Source organism: Fusarium graminearum, chromosome 3 (assembly GCF_000240135.3).
Source record: "Fusarium graminearum PH-1 chromosome 3, whole genome shotgun sequence".
Taxonomy (NCBI): domain Eukaryota; kingdom Fungi; phylum Ascomycota; class Sordariomycetes; order Hypocreales; family Nectriaceae; genus Fusarium; species Fusarium graminearum.
The window spans coordinates 6,367,697-6,390,402 of NC_026476.1; the positions used below are offsets into that span (position 1 = coordinate 6,367,697).

The window sequence follows — 22,706 nt, forward strand, 5'->3', positions numbered from 1 at the left end:
CAAGCGGACCAATCCTTTTTTTGGGCAGAGGAAGCGGCCCGGTGCGACTAGAAACCACCATAACTGGTCGCTGCAATCATCATTATCGTGACAAACAAGAATATTGTAGATCAGCGTGGGAGACGGAGACTAGCGCAAAGCTTAGTACGTATTCCGTGTGTTGAGCGATGAGAAACGGAAGCGTCCAAAGCGTTTTGTACCCGGCTCGTTTGGTAAACCGTCACTAACAGACTCTTATTCTCATAGGATGGCTTGTATATCCGTAGGTGGAAGTGCAACAAATCTGACGGCCCGTCCACTATCAGCGCCATCCGTTTGTCGTACCCGTTCCAGCACTTGTACCACAGTTGATCACAGATCATCATCGAGTTGCCGGAAGACCATATCCATCAGCTTTAGATTGATGTGACGAGACAAGATAAAGTTTTCGGATCATGATGAGAGACTTAGGTAGCCTTGGTGTGCATCACGTACTTCAGGTTGGAGGCACGTAGTCTAACAGCGGCGTCTCTCACCATTATGCGCGGGCCGGATATACGGAGTAACTTTTTCTTAGCCCCACCGAGCGCTTGATGTTCTGGTTGTCCGGTAACCCAGAGCTCATAGACACGAGCTTGGTAGTGTATTGAAAAAGCTGAATAGCTAACCAGCCTGAAAAATCTTTCGTGGTTAAATTTTGGACTTGCATTTTGAACTCCGCAATGATACGCACAAGCATATAGCGCTGTGGAACTGTTCTTCAAGAGTCTGGGCGAGCCTGCAACCAAGGCTTTCCTGGAACTAGATTCGAATCTGTTACTAACGAATTAGATGCCACTGTTCAGAAATGAGAATTCAATTCGCGAAAGGCGAGGATCGGTGCAAAAAGTCCGTTGTTACTTCATGTATCCGTGACGAGGAGACTGTTGGCTGGGTAAAGGTAAGAAGAACCCGAAGAGACAAGCTGGGTTGAGTGGAGACATCTTCCGGATGGAATCCTTGTGGGTGGCTTGCTTGAAGCAAAGCAAACTGCTTCCAAAAAATGCCTGCCGTTGCACTCGTTGCAAGATCAACCAACAAATTACCCGAGAAAACATATGTGTGTAGGTGGTACGTAAGGACTTGGCTTCGGTTACAAGCAGTTGATGGTGATAACGTGATCTCGACCTTCTGCAAGGAAATATGCGGACGTCGATTTACGTCCAGTTGCAAGAGCTGGGGTCAACCAACTGCTGTTTCCCGACTCCCCCCTGTTAGTGTCCAGACAAGCATGGAGAAACCTCGGAGACCAGCTGGGGACGTAGGTGAATGAATGGGTTCTGGTTTTCGGTTGTGACTTCGCCTATGCTGAACTACCAGATTTCGAAACAGAGACTCGGTGTAATCAACAGGCTAATGGTAACTGGTGATATCAAATGTCTTTGGGGTTCCTTTATTGCCAGGCGAGAGAATGCCGGCAACCTGCGAGATGAAGCACGATGCAATGCCTGGCCATAACGTTCGTTTTGTTGAGTGGGGCTGGGTGCGGAATTACTTTGATGATCGCATCATATCTACACCAGGTAGGTCGTGAAGAAGGATTCACAATTGCGATATACCAGACAGACACCCCATTCGCAGATCGTCATATGCATTGACAAATAACAACTTTGCGTCGAAGGTGTGTTTTGTTCCTGTTGTTTGCTGTAGTTTCGACATCCGATCGCTTGTTAGATAGCGTATATCAACCGAAAGCATTGCTACGCCGCGAATCGACAGACCACAAGGGCTACAGTTGCGGGGCGTTAGCAACGGATAGACGGGCGATCCATACATAAAGGTACGCTATGTATGTATTGTTGATAGTCAAGGTACGGAGTACGGCATCGACGCCTTGTGTTTGAGTGCCAAGATGTGTATGGACACAGACGCTGTGCCTCACAAACAAGCACTATATACAGCATTGGCAAGGTTTTAGGCCGGAAATATCAATGAAAACGCAGGTGAGGCTGAGAGGCCCCAAGATAAGGCTGGATTTATTGTGTGTAAGAATAAGAACGCACAGCCGCAAGCCAATAGTGTGATTGGACTAGCTGAAGTGCCGTTCAAATCCGTAATTGACAGTGAGATATCACTAGTTTAGTTGACGATTGATCTCGGCGCTCTTGCAATCTGCAAACAAGACACTTGGACGGTATAACAGGGTCGGGTATAGACAGGGGTAAAGCCGTCGTTGGGTATCGGGGAGGCTTCGCGGAAGCAAGGTCGATGGCCAGGAGTCAGGGATCATGTCGACCCCCTGGCCTGGCAGTTCTGGCAATGGCAGTTGGCTTGGACATCAGCCAGTCCCTGTCAGAATATTCGAAAGGGGATTGATGTCACTAGCCAATCTTTAGCGTGAAGGCAAAGGTCCGACTTCCAATCGCGTTTGAGCTGCAAATTGAGAGCATGGAGATGCGACAAGCGAAAGTGAGGTAAAGAAGCAATGACGATTGCAAGTACAATACTGGGCCCTATGGGTCTGAAGCGCAATAACCTTGGAGGTGATCTGGGAGGACTCCGTGTCGACCCATCCGAAAAGACAAGTAAGGATCAGGGTCTTTTGTCGATCTATGCTCAGGTGTCAGTCAGTGACGGCGAGGAAAAAGAAACGTTTTGCGGAGAATATTGGATGAACCGCTGCTGCACGGGTCGTGTCGTGGTGATGCTCAGGAGTGAGTCAAGCCAATCACCCAATAAAACAGTCAAAGCCATCAGCTTGCAGGAACGAAAAGTCAAAGCGAGGGGGAACGCGAAAGTGAGGCTTAACTCAAGACCTGCAAGGCAAGCGCCAGGAGGTGTCAGTTACGGTGTTGGTGCTACCTGCCATAATGATTCATGTGACTAACTTAGTAGGTAGCAGGCGCAGATTTGATGACATTTGACAGAAGGTGTACTCCGGGTTCTTTCCATTTGCGTTCACCTACCGACGGCCTACCTATCTAAATTTGGCAGAGACATTTGGAAAATCTAGAAGCCTCTGCCCCCGTCCTTTCCCCATAGACCCTGCATTTTCAGGAAATTCAATATTTTGCCTCGATTAAATGATGTTGATACTCAGATAATGTCGCCAGACGCCACATCGCGTGGTTTAATATTCTCTGCGGGGGTTCCAGAGCATTTAGAACCATGTTCGAAACGCCAGATTATCGAGTGTCGCTGCAATGGCGCCGCCTCAAACAACAGTCTGCATTTTCAAGACGCTGTTGATCGCTTCGTACGAGTAATTACTCTAAGTGCGTACAGCGATTGCGCCGTCATCGTACTTTCAAGGAGCTGCCTATGGAGTGATGTGTCATTCTGGCATCCTAGCGAGAACCCTGAATTTTTCCTTTTCATTTTCCCTTATTTGTCTCGTTCCTTTTCCCGACGCAATGATCAGCAGCTAGTGGATGACGAAAGCATGACTGAAGGCAGATCGTGCTCTGGGAGAGGCTGTGTCGTGAGATGAGCAAGCAAACTTGGGCCCTTCTGTGTTCTGTACTTCATGTCATGAATGACATCGAGTTCTCGGGAACCAATCGTTTTCTCACTAGAAGAACAGGAGAAAGGGGCGCAACGCCCACCAGCTAGTATTGTCTATGCCATAACCGAACCAAGGAGACGCCGTCTTGTTCGAATCGTGCGCCGAGTGGCATACTAATTTGGAGCCGGCTCTTAAGTTGAAGCAATTGGTGTGTTTCTTGGTGAATCTAGACGCTCGACGGCGCCGACGTAGTCACCAGGTGTGCGGTGATCCGAGTTTGGCACAAACAAGTATTTGTTGGTTCTACGGACAGAAACATTCAACATGCCGCGGTTATTGGTCCATAACGCTCTAATGTTGGGTTTCAATGGAGAACTATAGAACGCGAATTGATAAATCCAAGAGTTGGCAACGAGGACATAATTGTAGATCCGGCATGGCATAGCATGTCATCGGAGACCGAATATACCCGCTTTTTACGAGGCAGCCTCTGCTCTGTGCGTGCTCTACTACTATTGTGGCCCAAGCTGTGCTATCAGCTCGTTCGGCGGTTTCGTGGGGAGTCGGTGACAGCAATAGCTTGCGGCTGAGACGGTCTCGTGGACCCAGGACAAGTCGCTGCCCGTCGTTGAAGATGCGAAAAAGGGGACTGGAATATCTCCACAGAGGTTTGTTTCTATTGAGTCATTGCGGCCACCGATTAAGTCTGCAGATTCCTCGCTCCAGGCCTGGCTGGCTGGCCATGCAGGTTGGTCGAACTGTAGCTCCATTGCGATGCTGAAGCGAGACGCAGGAGAGTGCATTGGCTCGCCCATCTTGCATATCGCCTGCAGCCCAGCTCAGGAACAGGTGAACTAGGGCTCGACTAACAGTAGAAGAGGAGGCACAAAACAGGATCCAGGGAGCCAATTGCATTGAATGGTTGAAAAATAGTTTCTCAGCTGTTTCTTTCGTTGTCGCCCTTTGCGCTGCCGTCTCGACCTACCCGGCACCGCTGATATTTTACACACATATACGCTTAGCATGAGTGATAGACTCCCTTGATGTTGGGATCGTGGCCCAACCGTTTACGGCTTTGCTTCGGAGTCAACGCAATAATCTATGCATTTAGCCATCATCGCATGGCTAAAAATACCGTTTATATTATAGCTGCAGTATACTTTACCACAACAACAACGGTGGCATTCAATCCGACAACCTGTTACGCTAAACTGTAAAATGAAACCGGCAATAGTTCGTGTGATGAGGGCTCCCATCATGCCAACCGCCAGAGCGGTCATGTCTTCTGACTCGGGATCAATTCTCCGTCCATGATGTTCCCTTTGTGGTGCGGAATTCCCATGTACAGTCTTGTACGATAACAACCCCTCTTCTCTCTTACGAGGCCAGTTATTTTACGAGCTCAACACGACGCGACACGATATGCACAGACGATGCATGAGAGAGGAGAGAGGGAACTTGTGGAGTGGAACCAAGGCCGTTGATATCTAACGTTATTTGATGATAAGTGAAAGTCTGTTCCAATGTTATTGGATTTTTACTTTTCTTGGGAAATTCACAATTTTTTTCTTAATTCTTATTCTTATCTCGTAGCGCAATCTGGCCTGTTTTGGTGAAGTGCCAGTGTTGGTGCTTGATGCAACGTTCTCAGAGACATATCTCTCTCCCTTGGTGGTGATGGATGGCCTCGATGATTTACGGCACACACACTGTAATAGGAACATAGTGAAAACGGGCCCATTCACACTCCCCTCCTCTCTCTCTCCACGAGCCAAGCCCAAGGGGTCATTCTCTTTCGCCCTAGAGTGCTTGCTCTTAAAAGCTTCGCTGTGGCCTGGTCGAGTCTAACTCACCTGCCGGACCACCGGGCCCTTGATATCGGCTCAGAAGCATTTTTTTTTTAGCTGCCCAGACAACAGGGGGATGCGAGCAGTTAGCTCTCTCGCTCGATTGAGCGAGAGGACCCCCAAGCCCCTGGTAGCTGTACCGTAGTGGGATAAACTCCACTGTCTACGACGGTGATATGTAAGTAAAGGCGCAGCATAGTAATAAAGTCGGGTAGATAAAAGTTATGGTTAGTTGGAAGAGTGAAGCCCCCACTCCATGAGACTAGGCACAATCAATGGCTCTCCAGTACTCCGTACCTGCGTACTGACTGTACGTACGTAGGTACTTGCAGTAAAACGCCACTCGTCACTTACGGTGTCTGTTTCTCCACTTCTCACTTCTTCTCTCTCGAGTGATTGTGACTGTTGTACCTTGAGAGGTCTTTGCCCCCTGATCAGTTTCACAGGGGACCTGGGATTGGATTTGGGATTGGGGGCGTGGGGTTATCTTCCCACCGACCTTGCCCTGGCACCTTCAACACCAAAAAGCCCACATCGACCCGTACGCTATCTCCTCCACCCCCTGGAACTTGGGACAGACCGGGGGGCCCCTGAGCCGACAAAAGAATCCTAGACAGCGAGAAAGAGAGTAGAGCCAGAGGACGGAAAAGAGGACTCCACTTGACTGACGAAAGACGTGGGTGTGGTGTGGTGTGGCCACCAGACCCAGGAACTGAGAGAAGAGAGTCTCGCCAAAAGACTAGGTTAGTAGTAAGAGTAAGAGTAAGGTACCAAGACTACCAGGTCACTACCGACTAATAAAGTGAATGTGATAATACCGCCGCGTTCCCCAGACCCCGACGTTTTGTTCCCATCTCTTCCTCCTCGACTTTTGACTCGATTCGATTCGACTTGTGCCTATTTCAACTTTGTCTCTTCTCATTGTTTGTTGTTAGTGTGTGCTTGGGTTCCGTTTACGGTTTTTGCATTTCACGTATTGCTTCTATCACTGCTTCCGACAAGACTCTGCATCACAGCCAGATATAATCCGTCATCGCCTGATTTGGTATCGAGCTCTCACTCTCACTACCTCAAGGACAACAATCAGCCCCTGCTCGGTCCACCTCAACCACTTCATTCCATCAAACTCTTGGTCAGCGTGGACAGTTAGACGAACGACTACACTCAACACCAAACGACGATACATCGACGAAACCAAAAATTGATTGCGATTGGCCAATTGGACTGAACAATTCGATACATCACTCAGTGTTTGAACTTGGACAAGGTAAGCTTATACGAGGAAAAACCCTAGCGAGCAACACCAATTTGTCTCTTACACCGCACTGCCATTATCTTGTTTTTGTCTTTTTTCCCTTTTTCCACCGTTGGTACGTACGCAGGTACCACATGTTATCCGCAGCGAGGCACATGCACATATAGTGTCTGGGATGGTCAAGCAAGCATGCGTCTAGAGGTGCATCGCAGGCTACATACATCATGCATATGGGCGGATCGTGCCGTATGTATGTATGCTTCAGGCGAGAACAGCGGGCTTGTGTCTTGTCGTGTCGTGTTGATGATCTGATCTTATAGGATCCAATACGAGACGAGGTGAGAGGAAAGACAGTACTATTGTTATATGATATATGACAAGATGCGATCAGATGAGGAAGGGAAAGGAAACGAGGCACGCAACTGTCCTGGACAGTCCACCTGGATTGGATGGAAGTCCAGGGCTCGGTCCAGTGGTTCCCTTCCCTATCCCTACCCTCTCCGCACTGCAACTACCTGCCTGGCCTCAACGTCCCGGGTCCTTCTCCGCCATAAGCCCCTCCATTTTCCAACGTCTATCTACCCGACGCCTTCACTGCGGAGCAGGTCCCCCCCTGCCATCTTTAGCATTCCTTGACACTCTCCATCCTGTCTCCCTTCATTCCATTTCCGTTCTTCTTACAACAATCAACTCACTCATATCCTCTCCCATGTGACTTACTTCAATTGACCGACTGACATTCTTCCTCTTTTCCCCAGCCAACCGACTTTCCCTCGCTCGATTTTCTTGTTGCCGTGGTGCAATTCCATCAGACCTTCATCCGAACATCATCACGACTTACACCATTGGCATCGACATTCAGCAAAGTACATCAACTTTCAGCTCGTACGCATTGTTCTCTTGGATATCCTGGTACAATTGATTGTTGAGAAAAGGTCAGGAAGGAATTAAAGAAAGGAACAGACCAGGACGGATCGATACTCTCGGATCGAGTGGTTGTGTAGACCAACCCGGCCGAAGTGTCCCCCAATGATCTAAACGACAACATCGATTGTCAACGGCAATCGCACGCAATGCTCAGCAATCAATCCATGCGAGCCAGTCTCAAAGTGGCACCTCTTACTATCACCAAATCTCGAACCGATTTATCTGGAGATGCTTCATCGACCTCAGAGAACGACACCAGCCTCTACTCACAATCACAAATGACACCACCCGCTACTCCAAACGGCTCGCAGGAAGACCTGTCACCCGTTCCCTCACCTCAGTACACTCCTCCTCCAGTCTTCCATAACTTCCTGCGAGCCTTTTATCCTTTCAACCCCAACTATGTTATGACCGACTCGAGCGTGACGTTGCCTCTTAACGAGGGCGACGTCGTGTTAGTGCACTCTATCCACACCAATGGATGGGCTGATGGCACATTGCTCATCTCTGGTGCCCGAGGATGGCTACCAACCAACTACTGCGAGGCCTACGAGCCTGATGACATGTGCAGCCTGCTGAAGGCTCTTTTGAACTTTTGGGATTTGCTTAGAAGTACATCCGTCAATGACAAGGAGATCTTCGGTAACCAGGAGTTTATGAAGGGTATCATTGCGGGTGTTCGATTCTTATTGGTAAGTTCATGCAAAACGCTATAATTAATTATTTTCTAACAGAGTTTACAGGAACGAACAAACTGCCTAAATAAAGATTCCCTGTGCATTACAAGGAGCGATGCATTGCGCAAGTGCCGCAAATCTCTTCTGTCAGAGCTTTCATCACTAGTCAAAACTGCTAAGCGGCTCCAAGAGACACAGCGTCTGGAAATTACTCCCGTGGAAGATGTAAATGACATAATCGACGAGATGATTCTCAAGGCGTTTAGAATTGTGACAAAGGGTGTCCGCTTTTTGGATATACTTGAAGAGGATCGAAGGGCACGTGCACCTGTAGCTGTAACTGTCATGGATACAGTTCAGGAAGAATCAAGTGTTCCTCCAACACCACCCGCTGATCAGTCGACCTTTGATGAACAAAGCCAACGAAGCCCCATTGATAGTGATTCTCAGACTGCCGCTAGTGTTGCTGCTTCTGAATCGAGCGATGCCACACAGGTATCAACATCAATCTTCTCGAAACGACTATCGTCACTCAGCTCTCGCACAGGCCCAAGCTCGCATAGATTATCTCAAGGAAGTCTTGCACAAGCGCACCGCTTATCAGCTACAATTTCCCACAGAGTTTCGCTCGCTGGACCCTCGTCAGTCTCGCGAGCTCATCATCTTGTCACTGAACGTCTTAACCGCAGCCACGACACTTTTCTCTCCCATTTGGGTTCTTTCATCGGGCGCCTGCATCTTCAATCCCAATCCCGCCCTGAACTAGCTTCAGCTATTCGTCAGTCCGCATTATCTGGTGGAGAATTACTTGCAGTCGTCGATGGTGTTTATGACCACATTAACTCAAGCTCAGAGGCTCTCGCCCAGGCTCGATCCACTATGTTTGCACGAATTCAAGACCTGGTCTTTTCTGGCCGCGATACCCTGGTCAGCGCTTCCTCTGAGGATGCTGACTTGATCATGCCCCACGACAACACACTACTTCTTGCGTCCGCTACAGGCTGTGTTCGAGCCGCCGGTGATTGCGTTGCCAAGGCAAAGTCAGCAATCGAGCGCATCGGCGATTTCGAATTCGAGCTCGAGTCTAGCAGCCTCGGAATCGATCTTAGCATCTTGGACATCGACATGGACGAGCGAGCAAGGACACCGTCAGTTTCTGAGCACCATGCGGAGAACAGCGCATCTGATACTGCTAGCGTTGCTGGGTCAAATCGAACTTCAAACTCCTCCAGACGCCTCACTGTCATCGCAATTGACAAGCCTCTCCCCGAGGTCCCCCAGGTAACGACACCTACCGATGAACAGCCCGTTCATCAATCGCCTGGCTCTTCTCGACGTTCATCAGTTGTCGATGACAACATTTCTAGCGTTACATCATCTATTTCTTCACTACGACCCTCTCTCCCCCCTCTCCCCAAGCTTTCCACTACTATTTTGGCAAGCGAAGATTACAGTCCTGTTGATAACCATGACGGCGACTTTAACTCATCTTCCCGATTTGACAGTATGGTTGCTTCCAGCGCTGGCAGCAGCGCCACTTACCTCAGCCGCGACTCTGAAGTCAGCATGGTTTCCCAGTCATCAACACGGGCTACCACGCCTGATCATGCTCTCGCTCCCCAGAAGCAACCTTCGTTGTCAAACTTGAGCAATGGCGGCAATTCATCCCATGCAGAGGAAGTTGATGTTGAGTCAAGACTCATGGAGAAGACCTTTGCTCATGAGCTCATGTTCAACAAGGAAGGTCAAGTCACTGGTGGTTCCCTCCCAGCTCTTGTCGAACGCCTCACCACTCACGAATCTACTCCCGATGCCATGTTCGTCTCTACCTTTTACCTTACCTTCCGCCTTTTCTGCACACCAATCCGGTTTGCCGAGGCGCTCATTGAGCGATACGACTATGTCAACGACTCTCCCCATGTGGCCGGGCCCGTCCGCCTGAGAGTATACAATGCTTTCAAGGGCTGGCTTGAATCCCACTGGAGGGATGAGACCGATCGGCACGCTCTTGACTTGATCATGCCATTTGCCGAGTTCAAGCTGGCCTCTTCTCTGCCTTCGGCTGGTCGACGTCTCTTTGAGCTCGCTCAGCGTGTGTCTGGCGAAGGCTCTCTGGTGCCTCGCCTTGTTTCCTCGATTGGCAAGACCAACACTGCTGCTTCCTATGTCCCCGTTGATACTCCTTTGCCCATCCCTGCCATTACCAAGGGTCAACTCAGTCTTCTTACTTCTTTCAAGATGGGCAACGCTCAGCCTAGTATCCTTGACTTTGACCCTCTGGAGCTGGCCCGTCAATTGACCATCAAGCAAATGAACATTTTCTCATCTATCCTCCCCGAGGAGCTTTTGGCTTCGCAGTGGATGAAGAAGGGTGGAGTCGACGCCCCCAACGTCAAGGCTATGTCGTCTCTTTCTACCGACCTGTCCAACCTCGTCGCTGAGACCATTCTTCAGCAGCAAGAGGTCAAAAAGCGCGCGCAGGTCATCAAGCAATGGATCAAGATTGCGCACCAGTGCCTTGAGCTTCACAACTATGACGGCCTCATGGCCATCATTTGCAGTCTTAACAGCAGCACGATCAGCCGCCTCCGAAAGACTTGGGATACCATCTCTACCAAGCGAAAGGATATGCTTCAAACCCTCCAAGATCTGGTCGAGCCTTCCCAAAACAACAAGGTTCTGCGAACCAGACTTCATGACCATGTTCCACCCTGCTTGCCCTTCCTCGGCATGTACTTGACCGACTTGACATTTGTCGACATTGGCAACCCTGCTACCAAGCAGATGTGCCTCGGCCCTGAGTCTGAGGAAGATGGCGCTGGTGGCATCACTGTCGTGAACTTTGACAAGCACGCCCGCACAGCCAAGATCATCGGAGAGCTCCAGCGATTCCAGATCCCCTACCGACTTACAGAGGTCCCAGATATGCAGGATTGGATGTCCTCACAAATCAGCCACCTCCACAACAATGAGGAGGGCAATGGTAATGTCCAAGTCAAATACTACCGCAAGAGTCTGCTCCTGGAACCCCGCGAGACTGCCAGCCGACCTACTGTCGACACATCAGCTGCCTCCATCGTCGGCGTTGCAGGTACTCGTGCCGATCTTTTCAGCTGGATTTCCCGCGATCGAGGCACGTCGACACCTACTCCTACCCACACATAAGACTTTATGTCTATCACTTTCGACCCAAACCGGGTCATCACTATTTATCGTCACCATCACCGCATGCACATATTACCTCCCATCAGTAACTACTTCATCTTTGATACCCCCCATTTTGTTTGAACTTTCAGCAGATGGGAAACATCGTCATGTTTCTTATGATCTCTACATCCACCAGCACAACGGCGTTAACTACATTTTGGTTTCACATTTATGTTTTACGGTATTCAGTCCCCATGGTGGGACTTGATAAGAGAGATATTCTCACGAAGCGCGAGCGCTCAGCTCTTTGCGGCTTGAAGCATCCATCGAAATTGCGTTTATGCCAAACGCCTCTGTTATTCCTACAACAACTTTCAGGGTACAATTTCACAATGGAACAGCTTGCACTTTTACCTTCTTTTTCTTAACCTTCTTTTACTTTCCATTTTCCGCGTCCTTTCATTATTCTCTTCCGGCGAAGAAGGAATAAGGCGCGGAAAACCAACAACTTTCACGGCACAGGTGCATTCGGAAACGGCCAATAACGATGGGAAAAATTCGCAGGGCACTTGCTGATAATTCGGGTTCTTTTTTAATGTATTCTCAATGACGGAGGGCTGGGACTGTTTAGTCCGCCTACGCAAAAACGAGCGTATTTGATTCTCAGTGTATGATCAGGGATGGCCTGCAGCCTATGGTTTTTCTTCATTTTTCTAAATCCATCATTGCACTTCTGGGAAAGGAGTCTGGTGATACAGGACAGGACTGGAGATGGACGGAAAAGAAAGACAAAAAGGGTGTATTCTGCAACAGAATAGGAAGAACAAAAGAATAATAAGGATTCATTTTCCTTCAATTGGTTTCCCATGCATAATGTGACTTGACTGAAATCAGTGTATTTTAATGTGACTATAAAAACATCCAAATTCATGGGTAGTCTCTAAGCGTAGCAATCTAAGACGAATATCTTCCTGTATACCATGCATATACAGACAGCTTCGATCATTACAATTGACACTATGAGATAAGCTTCAAGGAAGAACCAGCCGTTGCAGGCCATCGCCTAAGATATATAACTGCCAAACCTAATTGACAAAACTGTCCGTGTTATGCAATGCCATAAATCATCACAAGTCAAAACATAGCCCCTCCAATTCCACTGATCCAATGTGTACACTTCAAAACGCCAAGTATAATTACAATATTAATTAAGTATTCTTGTATATAGTAGTGTTTTAACTTTTAGTTCAAGATTCAATGTCTGTGGTCTTCTTGGTCGTTGGCGCAACGACAACGTCCTCGATCTTCTCGTCGCTGAACTTGAGGTCTTCCTCCATGGAGATGGAGTCTTGGATCTTCATAAAGATCACTGGTGCAGCGATGACGAGCGAGGCGCCGAGGCAGGCCCATGTTGCGGCAAAGATGGTGTCGAAGGGCTTGCCGAGACCGTCCATACGCCAGAAGATGGCAGCGCCGGCGGATTGGATACCCTTGTAGAAACCTAAAATGCCGGGTTAGCGATGTGTCTTGAAGTGAGAAGAGGAAGCCGAACTTACCAGCAAAGTTGGCGGTCTTGCGGCCAGAGTTGGAGAGAGCGCCCATGTACCAGTAGATGCAAGTTTGCCAAGCGGCGTCGAAGAATCCGTAGAAAAAGTAGAGGATCATGGGAGCGACGAATCGCTTGGCACCGTCGTCCCAGTCGATCTTGTCATTTTCATTGGCGGGATTCATAGCGATCTCGCGAGGTCGCTGATCCTTTTGCCAAGCGTAGCCACCGCCCCAGATGGCGAAAGTCAGAACGAAAAGGACGACGAGCGAGATTTTTGCGCGGACACTGCGGCGAACGCTCGAAATGTCGAGGGCGTAGCCGATGATGAGAGCGCCGAAGATCTGGGCTAGCCAGTAGAGCAGGTTGTTGAGAGCGCGAGTGCGGACGTTGAACTGGGCGAGGTTCATGTTGACGTTTTGGTAGGTGTAAAAGATGTTGGAGGAGAAGAACATGGGGAAGAGGAGGACGACCCAGGGCGCGCTGTAGAGAGTCTCCCAGAGGCCCTTGATCTCGGTGCTCCACGAGGGGTTCTTCATGACGATGACCTTTGTGTTGTCTTCACGGACGATCTTGTCGGCGTCGCAGATCATGAGAGCGAGGATGGCACCGATAGCCATGAGGGCGATGAAGGCGGCATAAGTACCATCAGACACGGGACCTGCTTTCTTGTTGATGTTTTGGGCGAGGGGGATCTGTTTTGTTACTTAGGAAAAGCTGAAGGATGAATATGTTTTGGTCGAACTTACAAGAGAACCGATGACAGCACCCATGTTGAAGATAACCCAGAACCAGGAGATATATCGTCCCTTGCTCTGCTCAGGAGGATAAGACATCATGATAGAGCCCTGGGCAGCCCACAAGAGTCCAGCACAAACACCAAGAAGGGCACCAGCAAAGACGACAAAGGGCATGTTCTGAGTATGCGAGTAGCACAAGAACGAAGCAGCATAAACGCAGTATCCCAAACCTCCAATGGAAAGAGTCAACCTCAGTCCCAACCTATTGGCAAAAGTTCCAGCAAAGAAACCGACGACAGCAAATGTGCTGTAAAGAGCTGTGTTGGCGTGATCCTGGGCCTCATTGGAGACCTGGCCGCCACCACCGAGACCCGTCAGGGCGTTGAACATGCCGGGGCATAGGAAGCAGACGATGGAGACCATGAAGAGCTGGACTTTAGGCGAGGCGTACCAGAGCTCTAGACGGCCGAGGCGTAGGGTTTTGTACATCCATCCTTTGGGACGGAAGCCGGCAGCCGGTGAATCTGAGTCTGCGGTGTCTGAAGACGCCTGAGCGACGTTGTGTTCCTTTTCGTGTGTAGACATTGTGTGTGTGTGTGTGTGTGTGTGTATGTTGTGAAGTTGAAGTGACCAAGGGTCAATGTCCCCTATATATGTGCGAGTAGTGAAACCCAATTGAGGACGAAGCGATGAATATCTATGAACAGATAGAGTAGAGAGAAAGAAAGATTGTCCAAATGAACGGACGTTGCAGAATTAAAGTAGTTTGAAGAAAGGAAGGAAAAGATGGAGAGATCGAACCAGTAAAGGCACGCGACTAAATCGCCGTCCGTGTTGCCCAAAAATAAACCGAACCCCTGTTTCTTCCCACTTGAAGTTTATCACGAGAAGGCGAAGCCGTTTGGCACTGATGGAATGGAAATTGTCCAGGGGTCTAAAGCTCGTGAGATCAAAAGATTGGGTGGGACTGGAGAGTGAGAGATGGGGGAGGAGTAACACTAAGGGTAGAGAGGGTGGTGCGGGTTAGTTACAGGGATGTTGACTGTTTGGATGCAACAATGGCATGTCGATCTGCTTATTACAGTTCAAGACGGTGGCGTTTTTTGGTCTCAAGACTGCTGCTAATCTAGACTGGGTGAGGTACTACGTAGTAAATGCGAGCATCGTTTTGTGATTGAGGTTATTGATTGTAAATGATCAAGTAACTGTTACACGGTGATTACATGTTATCAACATCTGCAGAGTACCAATGCAGTAAAACAACTGTTCTCGACCGAGTACAACTGTATACGATATCCAAAGTGTTCGCCAAGAACAAGTACCGCTTAAACGAGAAACTTTACACAGAATCAGGCCGAATTGGAAACCATTGAGAGATCCAATCTCAACCGCTCTCGTCATCCCCAGATTCAAAACTCAATCAAGCCTCCTCATCCTGGGGTAACAATCATCGTCGATGAGAGGCTGTTCACAGCATCAAATTTTAGTGGCGGTCCTTCTAACGGTAACGTCCGCCCATAACTACCTACGTTAGGCATGCCCTAAATGGTAACGTTTGAGTAAATTTAGTTCCGGATGGACCCAAGAAGAAAGGACGTTGTATGGATGCAACCATAGCCAGGTGTCATGGAAGGAAATGAAACACAGCAGCATTGGCTTCTGTTGCATAGCATGAATGGCCTTTCATCTCGATCATTCATATCATTGTATAATCCTATCTAAGCACGAGGTAATCCAAACATGCAAGATATCGCCTCTTTTGATATTGGTTTCATGCAATGTAACCGACGCTACTGAGCAGAAGACTCACTGCTTGGGCCCCGAACCCCAGATCATATTTAGAGCTTCTTCCAGGGGAAAGGCCCGATATTAAGCTCCGTGATTGGTTAGCTCGTCCCAAAACTCGGGATCCTACAGGAGGGATGGCTTTAACGGGTGATTTTTTGCATGTCGCCAATCACCAAGCCTTACCAATTCTTTAACAAATTACAGCACCTGAGGTGACTATAGATAGAATCAAGGTGATAACACGAAGATGCACGCCTGAGTACGAGAATTATATCTTGCTTTGGTGTTTTTCGCTCTCGTCATGTTACCAAGCAGTCACTCAACCCGCTTACTCCGTTTTCTCCTCTCTTTTCTTCTCCCCTCCTAAGACCCGTAATTCCCGGCAATGCCTTCTTGTTCTCGTAACATCCGATATTACCATTGATGAGTCTTGATGATAAGTCTCTCAGTCTAACGCTGTTCTAGGTAGGTAGCTTGTCGTCAGTCGACCAGTCCAGTTGAGTAGCTCAGCTTTTAGTAGTAATTATCTTTATCTCCATCTTCAAAGCTATGACCATAACCAGTTAATTTTCACCCACATGTAACGTTTCTTCCCAACTGCGGATACCAAGACACTACGTGCAGTCAATGTCTTGGTCTTTTATCAACTGGTTACAGATCATCAGTCGTCGTTACCAACCGTCTGAAACCTGCATGTCTAACTTGGCCTTGGCCTCCATCAGTTGCCATTTGTCCGTGATAAGTGCCAAGATAAAGCAGCTGGTTGTTCTATGTCAACGTTGTAATGTTGTGATAGTAGTGGATCATAGATATGAATGGAGCACTGTCTCCATTGTCTTGATTGTAAATTGCATACTTGCTGTATTATCACTGGTGATTGATATGATTGTCTGTGACTCTGCCCCCAGGAACCTTGCATGATAAGCCGGGCAAGATGCATGTTCCTGGTATCATGACATATTCCAAGACAAGTCCAAAGTCATGATCAAATTTCTTTGACTACGTATTGGACTCGACATGAGCATGGCCTTATCTTTTTTTATCTTTCCTTATGACCATTTCAGGCTAATGGGAGAAATCGAAACGACAGAAGACAATTTGATGTACCTGAGTGAACCTGCACATACCTAGGTATAGTCACAAGACTTTAGCCTTTTCGTTGTCATGATACCAGAAACAGTATTGACCAATTTGGGCAAGACTCAGCCAAAATATTCTTGCGATGGGTCAGACATCATGACACTCTCTTTCAGTTTCTAGTTTCAGAACATTATTAAAGTGCAGTACATGCAGGTCATAGATGTACGTATAGAATAAGGTAAGCATTGATGAAATTTACGCAATAAGTCTGGCATCGTGAGTACCTAAGTTTGGGAGACCTCAGTTTATGAACTCTGTTGTAAGCAAAATTGGAGGACAATGCCAATTTGTCAAAGCATTTTAGACGATTGCGATGGGGAAAAGGATAGAAAAAAAGACCAATCACAACTATAAAGACATAAAAAAAGGCACTCGCATATATATAACGAGAATGATGTGTTCTCAGTGTCATTTTCCATCATGATCTCTTTGTCGCATGTTTGAATGGTCTTATGATTACCTGCCCATCACGTGTACCTGACAAATTCTCACGCTCTGATTGGCTCGGACAAGACCGGGTACCACCCTGACGTACCAGCGGTTTCCGGGAGCAATCGCCTTTTAGCACCGAAGAACCGGGGCTGGTTAGAAATCATACTGCATCTCAGTAGCCTTAGCCTCTGTAGTCACCAATTTACTTCTTCTCAACACCACAACCTCACATGCGCCAACCATGTTCACCTCAAGATCGGTAGCAAGACTCGTCCTACGACGAGCATGCTCTCCTCTTCCTGTTTCCTCTCCTCTGAGGCAATTCTCCACATCGAGACCTCTCGCCGTTAGCTACCACTCCTATACTCTTCCCACCCACACCTCTACGCCTCCCAGAAACGACGATGTCCCCGAAACATCAATAGCACAACCCGATCCTCTTCCCAAAGTCCACGAGACCCGTCCGCCTCCCCAGCAGCCTCAGCATCCTCAGCCGCCAAAGCAACAAGAAGCTGCGACGACAACAACGACAACGCAGAATGACGTTCCCGCCACCTCGGCATCAGCCCCGAAGCTAAACGAGATGGAAGCCCAGAAGCCGAAGGCCGCCCGACCGCGATCTAAGCTACGCCCACGCAAGGCTGCTATGAAATTGACGCCCTCTGCGGTAGAGCAATTAAGAGAGTTGCTCGATCAGCCCGAGCCGAAGCTCATCAAGGTCGGCGTAAGGAACCGAGGATGCAGTGGTCTAGCGTATCACCTCGAATATGTCGACAAGCCTGGCGCTTTTGACGAGACGGTTGAGCAGGATGGTGTCAAGGTCTTGATCGACAGCAAGGCGCTTTTCAGCATTATTGGAAGCGAGATGGATTATGTTGAAGACAAGCTCAACCAGCGCTTCGTGTTCAAGAACCCCAATATCAGTAAGTTGTCACTTAATTCAACAGTTTTGCCAAGATACTAACGACTGTTTCTAGAGGAGGAATGCGGCTGTGGCGAGTCATTCATGGTCTAGATTGAAATTGGCGTTGAAACATTGCATATCACAAATGCATAATAAAAAATGGAAGCATCATCATTTACGAGACGACATCATTTGTGCTCAGACGCGGCATCACTCACAGTTTGTGGCAGGGAAGCCCTGCCATGATCAGTGCCATGTCGGAAGTAGGGCAATGAGCAGCATGCATGATGCATCTGCATGTCTCTGTCTCGTAATAACCGAAACAGGAGCCGGCGGGTGGAAGGCATAGGAGCCAGTACCTCGAATCGGCATAATCAACGGCGTTGGGTTAGACTGGAGGGAGGCATCATCTCCCTTTGTTTTGAGAAAACACATTATATTATATACCATTGTACTTCTTGGGTACAGAATTGAAGATACAAGTCATGGCGTAATGACATAAATAAATGAGAAATATGTTATTGTTACATTGATATCGTCAATATTGTCATTGGAACACCGCATGTTGAAAACATTGCTCTGCTTGGTGTATTTTGATAGAGATATCAGTAACAGTAACGAGGGCTCCGATGCGTAATTGATGGCAGCGAGAACGTGGAACTTTTGCCTCGAATTCTTCATACGCAGTTATGTCATTTTCAACATCAGTTGGTGTTATAAGAAAATCTAACATTTTCTGTCAAAAAGGCGTGCATCCCATCTGTTCGTTCTTTTATGTTTCGACGTGCAAGAGAATGATTGAAAAATCACATGACTTCGTGATGTGTGTTGCTTTAGATGTTGGCGTCGACCGCGCCCTTTGACCTGTCGCCTCCGTACATTTAATAGACGGTTATAATTCTTTCAATTTTTGGCTTTATCATCCAAAGACATATCGTAACCACTCAAACACACTACATTTCATTTTAAACTTACCTGAAGCACCTTGACCACAAGTTCATATACTCTCACCCTTTCGATAGTCTCTTATACAGCAATGGTTACTGTCACAAAAAGACCTCTTGAGGAGCCTCAAGGAGATCGCAAGGCCAAGACTTTAAAGACCAAAAAAGAAACATCACCTACCTCATCCACAACCGACTTCACTACAATCATGGCTTCTCAGCTCGCGCTCATCGAGTCGTCTACACGCACAACGTTTGAGAAGCAAGTGTGGTCGCTACTATGCCAGATCCCGCGGGGCAGTTTCTCAACGTATGGCATCATAGCTGCACATCTCAAGTCGTCGCCGCGGGCTGTTGGTAACGCGCTGCGTCGAAACCCGTTCGCGCCAGAAGTGCCGTGTCATCGTGTCGTGGCTACAGGTGGTGCGCTGGGCGGGTTCAAGGGGAAGTGGCCTAAAAATGGAGAGGGTATTACTCTTGATGAGAAGAGGAAGCTGTTGAAGGGTGAGGGAGTGAGATGGGATGATAAGGGTAAGGTTATTGGGACACCGTTTGGAGGATTCGTTTGATAGAGGGATGGACTGAGAAAGGATGCGATATGTACATCTGGGGGTTGTTGATGTGCAATAATGTCGATAAATATCGAGTTGGGTTTGAGTTTGCATAGAGCGACAGACAGGAATGAAACAAAGCCCGTATTACCTATCATTGTATCACGCACTGGATGTCCTTCTCCATGGAACTGGATGATGTGGGGGGAAATACTCGGTCAACGATTCAGAACTTAGAAATTGACGATGCCTGTTGTAGCCGAAACCCGGAGACGATGGAGCAGCAGCACAAAGGGTTTCTATTCGTTGCTTCACCTTGAAAGTTCAAAACCACTTCCGACGCGGATTTGCATCACCGGTTTACGATGCTCGGTGGTCTTGTGCCGGGGTCGTAGCGGCTCGAATAGGTTTGGTGGTTAGTCAACAGTGGATCTGTAAAGCCCTGAGACGAGACAAGACAGGCAAGCAAGCTGGATCATGTTGACCGCGGGAAGGGTGTTGCAATGTGACTGATGGGAGGTCGCGGGAACAGAAGAAGTGAGTGTTTTGTATGGATTTCAGTCATGTGTGAGATGTTTGCATGGGTGCATGCACAAGTATCTACGGGACATATTGTTTAGTACCTGACTGAGATTGAAGAAGAAAGTAAGTAGCTTCATTATTTAAATATTTAATCATACTCACGGGTAAAAAAGGCATTACTTGTTAGGTATTATTACGACGTCCGTCATGATCTATTCGGTCAATATCTTTTTCCGTGTCACCAGTCACCACTGAAGCATCCCCAAAAATTAGCCCGACAAATCCCGTGGCCAAAAACAAAACAGTGGACCTCGTCAACCACAGAACAGACGGGATAGGCCCTGGTCAACTGTGGTCTCTTTGGTGGTCCTGATTTGATTTGATACGGTAGCGTACCTTAGCTTCTCGTCATCCGAAAACCTCTTTTTCTACCTCCTGTGACGAACGATACAAGTTTATACTCTCTCCCCTCCCTCCCCCCATATTCTCAATCTTTGAATCCCCTCATATTCCCTTTTTCCTCCTCCCCCCCTCAAAATCACAATGTTCAAGCTCGGCCGTAGTCGCGCTGTGGCTTCGGCCCTCAACGCCTCAAAGGTACTTTTTTATCTATCCATTATCAAATCAAGCTTGCCTTGCTTGATTGGCTTTGATGCAATCTACAAGATAAGAGAACTGTTACTAACTTTATACCTCCAGTTCGTTGCCCCTGCCGCTCGATTCCCTGGCGTTCAACAACGACGAGCTCTCAGCATTCACGAGTACCTCTCTGCCGACCTCCTCCGACAGGTAAGGTTTTATCTACTCAAACCCCCCTTTTAGCGATCATCGATCGATATTGCGAACGAAAAAGACAAAATGGGATTGGCGTTATCACGAGTCTCCTCATCACCAAGTTGCTAACCACGATTCGCTCCAATAGTACGGTATTGGTGTTCCCCAGGGTTCCGTCGCAAAGTCCGCCAAGGAGGCCAAGGAGATCGCTGAGAAGATTGGCAACGATGATATGGTTATCAAGGCTCAGGTCCTTGCCGGTGGCCGAGGAAAGGGTACCTTCGACAACGGTCTTAAGGGTGGTGTCCGTGTCATCTACTCTCCCCACGAGGCTGAGATGTTCGCCGAGCAGATGATCGGCCACAAGCTTGTTACCAAGCAGACGGGTGCTGGCGGCCGTCTCTGCAACTCTGTCTACATCTGCGAGCGCAAGTTTGCTCGTCGTGAGTTCTACCTCGCCATCCTTATGGACCGTCAGAACCAGTGCCCCGTCATTGTCTCTTCTTCCCAGGGTGGTATGGACATTGAGGCCGTTGCCAAGGACACCCCCGACGCCATCAACACCAACTACATCGACATCAATGTCGGTGTCACTGACGAGACTGCCCGCGAGATCGCCACCAAGCTCGGCTTCAGCGAGCAGTGCATCGAGGACGCCAAGGACACCATCCAGAAGCTCTACAAGATCTTCCGCGAGAAGGACTCCACCCAGATTGAGATCAACCCCCTGTCTGAGACCTCTGACCATCAGGTCCTCTGCATGGACGCCAAGTTCGGCTTTGACGACAACGCCGACTTCCGACAGAAGGAGGTCTTTGAGTGGCGCGACACCACTCAGGAGGACCCCGATGAGGTCCGCGCTGCCGAGTCCAACCTCAACTTCATCAAGCTTGACGGTGATATCGGCTGCCTCGTCAACGGTGCTGGTCTTGCCATGGCCACCATGGACATCATCAAGCTGAACGGTGGCCAGCCCGCCAACTTCCTCGACGTTGGTGGTGGTGCCACCCCTGCCGCCATCAAGGAGGCTTTCGAGCTCATCACCAGCGACCCCAAGGTCACTGCCATCTTTGTCAACATCTTTGGTGGTATCGTTCGATGTGATGCCATCGCCACTGGTCTTATCAAGACCGTCGAGAGTTTGAACCTCAAGATCCCCATCATTGCCCGTCTCCAGGGTACCAACGTCGAGAAGGCTCACCAGCTCATCAACGACTCTGGTCTTAAGATCTTCTCCATTGATGACCTACAAACCGCTGCTGAGAAGTCTGTCCAGCTCTCCAAGGTCGTCAAGATGGGTAAGTTGCACTGAACCTCGTTTTCTGTTAATTCTGATCGCTAACATGCCTGTAGCCCGTGACATCGATGTCGGTGTCGAGTTCACCCTCGGAATCTAAGCAAACATAACTGCGATCCCCCATTGCCAGATGAGCATGGGTGAGGATATGATATAATAAACAAACGTGTGAGACTGAGCTCTAGAGAGGCTACGGTTCCAAACAAAACCGGGAGTGGGAATCAAACACTCATGGAAGAGTGGGAGATGTGGGTGGATATTCCTGTTTTTAATTTAGCATGCATCGGTCGGTCTTGGAGCCGGTGGCTCTTGAGACGTATGATTTCCAGATGCACTCGAATGTATCCGAATGGTTCGATAGAAAGGACGGATGGTTCAAAGGATGAACGGGCGATATGGTCTCCAACAAGATGATTTTTCGCATATCCACGCCCTGCAACTTTGCGTTTGTTTTCTGTTGATTCTGTGCTGTATGTGAACGTTCCTAGTCGTCCGTTGAAGCGTAGGTTTGAAGTCCATCAGAAAGTTGGGCTGAACGGAGAGCAAGAAGAAAACATGCCGTATGGCGTGATTCGAATGACTTGAGAAGCTGAACTTGACTGTGTTACCCAGTGACTTCACTGAGACGAGATAATCGAGTATGATGAGCAACAGTATCATACTAGTTCAAGTATAGCAGAAGAGTCGAGGTTGTAAAAGGAAGAAACTCTCCCTTTATTAATCATGTTGCAGGATCCGTCAGTACTGAGTCA

At 48.4% G+C, this 22,706-nt stretch overlaps 7 protein-coding genes across 7 annotated transcripts; 6 read left to right on the forward strand and 1 right to left on the reverse strand.

The window, feature by feature from the left end:
- Window positions 1–2,443: 2,443 nt before the first annotated feature.
- On the forward strand, window positions 2,444–2,845 carry FGSG_13898 (uncharacterized protein; the record flags this gene model as incomplete). Its single annotated transcript, XM_011327193.1, has 1 exon — window positions 2,444–2,845. One exon carries the CDS (start codon window positions 2,444–2,446, stop codon window positions 2,843–2,845), a length of 402 nt encoding a protein of 133 aa, XP_011325495.1.
- A 2,721-nt stretch (window positions 2,846–5,566) lies between these two features.
- Window positions 5,567–5,923, forward strand: FGSG_13899 (uncharacterized protein; the record flags this gene model as incomplete). Its single annotated transcript, XM_011327194.1, is given in 2 exon segments — window positions 5,567–5,620; window positions 5,633–5,923. 2 exon segments carry the CDS (start codon window positions 5,567–5,569, stop codon window positions 5,921–5,923), a joined length of 345 nt encoding a protein of 114 aa, XP_011325496.1.
- A 1,715-nt stretch (window positions 5,924–7,638) lies between these two features.
- On the forward strand, window positions 7,639–11,334 carry FGSG_10889 (uncharacterized protein; the record flags this gene model as incomplete). Its single annotated transcript, XM_011327195.1, has 2 exons — window positions 7,639–8,184; window positions 8,227–11,334. The coding sequence occupies 2 exons, from the start codon at window positions 7,639–7,641 to the stop codon at window positions 11,332–11,334; spliced, it is 3,654 nt and encodes a 1,217-aa protein (XP_011325497.1).
- A 1,063-nt stretch (window positions 11,335–12,397) lies between these two features.
- On the reverse strand, window positions 12,398–14,531 carry FGSG_10888 (uncharacterized protein). Its single transcript, XM_011327196.1, has 3 exons — window positions 13,612–14,531; window positions 12,873–13,557; window positions 12,398–12,817 (listed from the first exon to the last, which is right to left on the reverse strand). The coding sequence occupies exons 1-3, from the start codon at window positions 14,185–14,187 to the stop codon at window positions 12,564–12,566; spliced, it is 1,515 nt and encodes a 504-aa protein (XP_011325498.1). The 5' UTR covers window positions 14,188–14,531; the 3' UTR covers window positions 12,398–12,563.
- A 2,670-nt stretch (window positions 14,532–17,201) lies between these two features.
- Window positions 17,202–18,352, forward strand: FGSG_10887 (uncharacterized protein; the record flags this gene model as incomplete). The annotated part of the gene is made up of 2 exons (XM_011327197.1): window positions 17,202–17,885; window positions 17,940–18,352. Coding segments are annotated over 2 exons (722 nt in total), but the record flags the coding sequence as incomplete, so codon positions are not given.
- A 667-nt stretch (window positions 18,353–19,019) lies between these two features.
- FGSG_10886 (uncharacterized protein) lies at window positions 19,020–19,379 on the forward strand (the record flags this gene model as incomplete). Its single annotated transcript, XM_011327198.1, has 1 exon — window positions 19,020–19,379. The coding sequence occupies one exon, from the start codon at window positions 19,020–19,022 to the stop codon at window positions 19,377–19,379; it is 360 nt and encodes a 119-aa protein (XP_011325500.1).
- Window positions 19,380–20,426: 1,047 nt separating this feature from the next.
- On the forward strand, window positions 20,427–22,054 carry FGSG_10885 (succinyl-CoA ligase beta-chain; the record flags this gene model as incomplete). Its single annotated transcript, XM_011327199.1, has 4 exons — window positions 20,427–20,480; window positions 20,583–20,672; window positions 20,806–21,955; window positions 22,011–22,054. 4 exons carry the CDS (start codon window positions 20,427–20,429, stop codon window positions 22,052–22,054), a joined length of 1,338 nt encoding a protein of 445 aa, XP_011325501.1.
- Between the last annotated feature and the right edge of the window lie 652 nt (window positions 22,055–22,706).

Coding starts and splice junctions, on each gene's coding strand:
- FGSG_10888 (XM_011327196.1), bottom strand. CDS start 14,187: ATGTCTACACACGAAAAGGAACACAACGTCGCTCAGGCGTCTTCAGAC. Junction 13,558..13,611: donor GTGCTGTCATCGGTTCTCTT/GTAAGTTCGACC, acceptor GTAACAAAACAG/ATCCCCCTCGCCCAAAACAT. Junction 12,818..12,872: donor CAAGACCGCCAACTTTGCTG/GTAAGTTCGGCT, acceptor CCGGCATTTTAG/GTTTCTACAAGGGTATCCAA.